This window comes from Chinchilla lanigera, unplaced genomic scaffold (assembly GCF_000276665.1).
Source record: "Chinchilla lanigera isolate Chin_1 unplaced genomic scaffold, ChiLan1.0 scaffold00008, whole genome shotgun sequence".
Classification (NCBI taxonomy): Eukaryota; Metazoa; Chordata; class Mammalia; order Rodentia; family Chinchillidae; genus Chinchilla; species Chinchilla lanigera.
This window is the reverse complement of record NW_004955409.1, coordinates 25,938,999-25,945,738: the sequence shown is the minus strand read 5'-3', so window position 1 is coordinate 25,945,738 and position 6,740 is coordinate 25,938,999. Positions and strand designations below refer to the sequence as shown.

The window sequence follows — 6,740 nt, the reverse complement described above, 5'->3', positions numbered from 1 at the left end:
AAAAGAATGTATGGTATACTCTACAAATGCTGATCTTAAAAGCCTTTTCATAGGACTGAGGAGATGTACCTCAGTGAGAGAGCACTTGCCTAGCATGTGCATGGCCCTGGGTTCAACCCTAGTACTAAAAAAACCCAAATCAAAACAACACTGTAGGGGGCTGGGGATTTAGCTCAGCGGCACAGCGCCTGCCTGGCAAGCGAAAGGTTTTGAGTTCGATTCCTGGTACCGGAAGAAAAACAACAAAAAACAAAAACAAAAACAAAACAACACTATAAGAACTTTTAGAAATTGTCAGGTTAGCAACACTTAAGCTTCCAATCACAAATAAACATATGTAAAGTACAGCATAAAAAAACTCGATATATATAGTGGGCCTATTATGGAAGCCTACTGTCAGTAAACATGAATTAAGGGCCAGGGAGATAGCTCAGCAGCACAGCACCTGCCTGGCAAGCACAAGGTCCTGAGTTTGATTCCCATTACCAAAAAAATGAAATAAAATAAACGAATTCAATTTTTAACTGAAGCTGAAGTTTTTCAACTGACAGTTAAAAGATGAAATTGAAAATCTACTTACAACAAGAATTTTACTGGGAGATTCCTTACCTATATGAAGCAGAAGTTCGTTAACTGAATCAAACTAAGTTCGTTAACTGAAATTTGAGGAATTTAGGAATGATAAACTCTTCCTAGGAGTCTTTGTTAGGTGCATTCATGCTATTGTGGGTTCCACTATGTGATGGTCATCTTTTTATTCATGGGTATAAATTACAACTTAGTGCTTAACAATCTTGAGATAATGTGGTTCATGTCATCATAAATTATACTTTATTAACAGCTCTAAAGCATGCTAGCCCAACTTCTTCCAGTTTGGTTTTTTCTTTTTTGGGATTTTTTTCCCTCTTTTTTTGGAGACAGGATTTTGCTGTGGAGTTCAGGCTGGTTTGAACTCACTTTGTAGCCCATGCTGGCCTTGAACTCACAGCTATCCTCCTGCCTCAGTCTCCCGAGTGCTAGGATTAGAGGCATGTGCCACCACACCTGAGTCCAATTTCTCACTCAGCTATTTAGTTACTAACCAGAGGTACTACTATCTGAGAGTTTACCTAGAAACCTTTCTGATTGTAGGAAAAGATAGTGACTTAAGAAGGTTTTATAGTTTTTGAATCTTATTTTCACCACTTGTCCAATAGCAGTTTGTAATGTTTATATAGTTATTCATTGTGCCTTAAATTTTTATACTTTTTGTTTATGCAAGCTATAAAATTTCTCATAAATGCATTAAATGGTTTGTGTTATTTTGAGCCTGGTTTTTTTTTGAGTCTGTTTCCACCTTTTCCTACTTTGCAAACCTTTGAAGAATTATTCCCCCTGAATCAGCTCATGACGCTTCACTTTCTCCTCATAAAAACTAAGTATAACAGTTAATAAAATGGAAGAGCCTTTACACCTAGTTAACAAATGCTTTAACAAAAATCCTGAACAAGTGGAGGTAATTTTATAAATGCAATCCTGATACTGGTTAGTAAAGCTAGAAAAAATTTTTATACTAATACTTTACTGAATGGTTGTCAGAAATATTCCATGAGAACTTCCTTTATCTCTAAAGATTATATAGATTAAAACTGAACCCTTTCTACCCACATTTGTCATATTTGAGCTGACAAGAAGCAGAACTTACCTCCTAAAAAGCAAAGCTTGGTCTTACTGCTCCCAAACTACTGCAACCAAAATCACAATAATCACAGTATTTTCTGATTGTGCCTGCAGAACACATACGTTCTATAGTCATATGAAGTGTTTTATTTAGACCATTTCTAAGGATTCTGCTTCAGAGGTTTCATTGCAGCATTCAAGCATCTTAATGAACACAGTCTAGTCTTTCAGAGATCATGTATCGTCAAGGTCAGCAGAGTTCTCATTGTCATTTGCTACAAGGGCTTCTCTGTTCTCATAAGTCCAGAAACCATTCAGATCAATTAGAATGGTGGTGACTGTGTCTCCCTGGTTACTGTTGATTAAATCCTGGAGAGAAATTTTTAAAGGATCCTTTGGTTTTACCATGTCAAAAATTTCATCCTACAAGAGAGAAAAAAAAAACAGTGAATTATGACTCACTTAATTTCTAACACAAGAATCTAAAATCTACTTACAACAAGAATTTCACTGGGAGATTCCTCACCTGTATGATGACTATGCCTAACTTTACAGATGAAGAAAATGGAGGCCCAGACTTTAATCCAAGGTACATAGCTAATTAGTGGCTGAACCAGCTAATGCAGTGTTCTCTGAGTATATATTAACTGTTTGTTTCCCTGTTGTCTTCTAATTGATGGCAGAACAACTTTGCTTTAATTTTTTTCACCCTAGCCCTGGGCATCAAACCCAGGGGCCTTGTGCACTAAGCAAGCTCTCTACTACTGAGCTACATCCTTGCCCTTAAATTTAATTTTTTAAGTTGAAACTTAGTTGAAGTAAAAATTTAAATGTTTCAGAGAGTGATGAAACATTTTCAATAGTGAAATCAACTTTTTATTCTAGACCACGGAGGGGAAGGTGATGGCAGTTTAGTATTAAAACAATTAGTCACACAGGATGATGCTAACTGTGCCTAAATTTGGTGAAATTCATAGAAGAGTCCGTCCCTATTGGTCCTGGGGACTGAACCTAGGGCCTCTTACTGAGCTATATCTCTGGCTGTGCTTGCCTTAGCTTCCCATAGTGCTGGGATTACAGGAGTGTGTCTGTAAACTCTTCCACGTTATGAAGTGTACAACAGAAATATTTCCAAGGAATTAACTCACACTTCTAATCTTTTTGTACTAAAATTACTCAAGAATGTTCAGTAACGTTTAAGGAGGGCAAAATACATTTTTAAAAGATTAATTCAGGTACGTAAGATGCAGAAACTTCTAATCTTGTATGTTTGCTCTTTTTCTAGATTGTTTGTGGTTTAAAATTGTTGGCTAAATTGCCCACTGCAAAGTTGCAGCTCTTCATTTATATTAAAGTTAAAATAGCCCTTTATTTTAAACTGGCAGGGTATTATGTTACTCAGCTTGAACGAAACAAATTCTGTATGTACTGGACATTTTCTTTTTCTTTCTTTGGTACTGGAAACTGAACTCAGGACCCCCAAGGGCTGTGCTGTTGAGCTATATCCCTGGCCCTGGACGTTTTCATGACTAGTGAGGCTGTTTACTAAAAATGCTAAGTAGCAGCATGTGCTTCAAATGGTGGTTTTCATATTGTAGGACCATTGCCTCCTTAAAGCTAATACAGTATATCAAAGCAAACAGGTGCTTTGAGGTACCATACTAAAAAAGTTCTTCAACCTAAGTAGTTTTTAAGTTAAAAACTCAAGTTTTCAGTGGAATAAACCATCAAAGAATGCAAGCTAAACTGATCTTAGCTTTCATTTAAAGTGAATGAATGCTTCCACTGAGAACATAAGACTGACAATGTTAAAATTACAAGCTATATAAATTAATCACAAGTCCAAATGTGTCTCATTAAATTATCAGTTCAGAAGAAGTAACAGGAAATACCTGATTGGGGACAGTACTTACATTTCATATGTTGCTTTCATGTAAAATTTCATGTAATACAAGCGATTATCTAGCATTACTATGGTAATAGTGTCTTGTTATTGTATATAAATTAAAGGAAAAGTTAACCTTGACATCTTGAAACGAAACAGGATCTTGTCCATGGATTTTCATTAGTTCCTGTATTGCCTGTGGTTAGTGGAAATAAATTTTTGAATAAAAAATGATATTGACAGTACCCCGCTTTGTCCCACAGCACCCTGTAGTTCTGCCTCTTTCCCTTTAGACCACAGCCGCCTCATCTCACTCTCTCCTGCCAGTCTCAACTTCCTCGCCTATGTTCTGCACCCAGGCAGCAAAACAACACGGTGGCTCAGTGTGACCACTGGCCTCTGTGCATCTACACTTCAGCTATAGAGAACTCTAAGAAAAGAAAGTGAGACCACAGATTGCTGCTACTATCCAGGAATATTCTCTAAACTAGCGATTATTCTACGGTCTGCTCCTTGCACTTTCTATGAATGCTGTTCATACCTTCTCCATTCTCTTAAGATCCCCTATCTACCACCTCCCTTCCTACTGTACCCTTCATACCTTCTACTTAGAAAAACATAGAATTCCTTTAAACTGTTTTTCTTTTGGTACTGGGAGTAGAACTCAGGACCTTGCAACTTGTCATGCAGGCACTTGTGCCACTGGGCTATATCCCCGGCCCCAAAACTCTTTTTGTCTTTTTGAGACAGGGTCTCACTGTGCAGTTCAGGCTGGTCTTGAGCTCACTTTGTGCCTCCCGAGTGCTGAGATTACAGGCATGCACCACCACGCACAGCTAAAACTCTTTCTTATAAACATCAACAACAGGCTGAAGAAACTACTGTTACTCAGTTGGACTAAAATACTTTAGATGAGAGTCATTCCCTGAGGAGTGTGAAGCTTAAAACTCCTGGCAGTCAACTAACTATGCTCCAGATACCTACTTGCGTGTGGTGCCGCTGATAGCCATGTATCCCCCGGAATCTCTCTGCAGGAGGCAGAACTGCTGGGTACCCTGTCCATACAACAGTGGACAGATGTAGACAGAATGTTGTAGAGTCACCTTCCGGCCCAGTCCTACTGCTGGGGTACTGAATAATGTATAGCAGCTCTACAAACAGCTCAAGATTACAGGGCTCAGCACCATAAACTTTTACCTTAGTCCATAAAACAAAGTCTAAATAAACTTTGATTAAAAAAATTATGCATGAAATATTTTAAAACTATTTCTAAAACAAAATTTAACATTCTAAGGGGAAAGATACTCTAAGGAAGCCTTTATAAAGAAATCTTTATAAGAAATCTTTATAAGAAGGGGTTGAATGTTTAAGTTCTAAAAGATTTGCTTTTCTAATACTGGATTTTCATTTAATAGGTTTGTTACCCTTTCAGATTAGCTGTTGATGTAATTCATGACATTCGTTTTTAACATTTTTTAATTTTTGTTTTTAGGGAGAGAACCCAGGGCCTTGTGCATGCTAAACAAGCTCTCTACCACTGAGCTACACTTCATCCCTGCATTCAACTTTTAAAAAATGTATTCTAATCCTAGAATTATACTTTTTCGTTCTAATATTTGCAGTCATTACTGCCTAAAAGGTTAGAATGGAAACTCCAGGAAATATAACAGGAAATTATGAAATATACTATATGAAATTAGGATGAATTCAGAGACTGGTTATTTAAAGAGTACCAAAACTTCAAAAGTTCAGGGTGGCCTTGAACTTGCAATTCTCCTATCTCAGCCCCATCATGCTGAAAAGTACAGGCACATGCTACCATACTTGGTCAAGAGTACCCAAAACTTTTTAAATGGAAACACAGGGCTGGGTATATAGCTCAGTGGCATAAGTGCCTGCCTGGCAAGTGCAAGGTCCTGAGTTCGATTCCTGGTATCAAAAATAAAATTAAATTTAAAAAAATGGAAACAGAGTTTCTGGGGGAAACGATTTTGATAAAGGTGTGAAAGTGCCATTTTTATTGGCCTAAAAATATCTGAGCTGTACAAGCTGGTACATGCCTGTAATTTCAGCACTTGGGTGACTGAAGCAAAAGATCCGCAAGTTCCAGGCCAGCATAGAACACAAGACCCTGCCTCAAAAAACCAAAACCTTCCTACTGCTGATTTTTACCATGTATAAATCACATGGCCTTCTAAAAACTAGCTATGAAAATATGACAGAGTCACTACACTAGTATACAACACTACACTACACTAGTAGTCACAACACTACTATACAAAATTATTCTATCAGACGGAAAAGTTTAACATTCAATTAAGGAATCATATGTGACAAGGGCAGAATTTACTTTTGCGTCTGTTGGTGCCAAATGTTTATCAGATCCAATCAGATTCCAGGTTAGAGCTCACCACCTTTTTAGCAATGTAGCAACCCCCTCCCCCACAAAAGTAGCAACTAAAATCTATAAAACTTCCCTTGAAGGGAAGTTTTCCTTTTCTGAAAGATAATTTCTTAAACCCCCTCCCCCAAATGGTGTAACATATCTTAAAAATACAAATCAGACTTACCCTGAAGAAATAATTAAGGGAAAAGACATTCAGATATCCCTTGTTCTCAATATCAAGCAGTTTGAAGATATACTGCAAAGCTGCAGGTTCCTTCCTATTTTCTAGTGCAAGAACAAAGTCCAAGTAGGTCTTATAGTCCTACAACAAAGAAAACGTTCAATAAAGGCCTTAATTGAAATTAACTTTTCAAGTGAGTACCTGGTGATTTCAAGTGATTCTGCGATCAAGGATGGCAATTTTTTTTTCTTAATATGCAATAAGAAATCTATCTGTACATTTAATGTTGGCTTCTGCCAGGTGTGCTAGCACACGCCTGTAATCCCAGCACTTGGGAGGCTGAGGCAGGAGGATTGTTGGGAGTTTGAGGCCAGCCTGGGCTATGAAGTGAGCTCAAGGCCAGCCTGAACTGCACAGCGAGACCATGTCTCAAAAAAGACCAAAAAAAAAAAAAAAAAAAATTGGCTTCTAAGAATTCTTTTATTTATTTTCTTTCTTATTTGAGGCAGGGTCTTGCTATGTAGTTCAGGCTAGCCTCGAACTCACTATGTAGCCCATGCTGGCTTCCAACTCGCAGCAATCCTCCTGCCCCGGCCTCTGAAGTGCTGGGATTACAGGCATGCGCCCCA

At 37.9% G+C, this 6,740-nt stretch overlaps 1 protein-coding gene across 3 annotated transcripts in view; it reads right to left on the bottom strand.

Moving 5' to 3' along the window:
• Window positions 1-1,753: 1,753 nt before the first annotated feature.
• The window catches only part of Ppp2r3c (protein phosphatase 2, regulatory subunit B'', gamma), a 23,013-nt gene continuing 18,026 nt past the window's right edge, over window positions 1,754-6,740 (bottom strand). For 2 of the 3 annotated variants that reach the window (XM_013510375.1, XM_005376927.2), the window contains 3 exons: window positions 6,115-6,252; window positions 3,681-3,740; window positions 1,754-2,082 (listed from right to left, as the gene is read on the bottom strand). In XM_013510375.1, the coding sequence (XP_013365829.1) occupies window positions 1,894-2,082; window positions 3,681-3,740; window positions 6,115-6,252 (387 nt within the window). In that variant the 3' untranslated portion in view covers window positions 1,754-1,893. Of the gene's footprint in view, window positions 2,083-3,680; window positions 3,741-4,380; window positions 4,600-6,114; window positions 6,253-6,740 lie in introns of those variants that run through there. The other variant, XM_005376928.2, reaches the window with a different exon arrangement.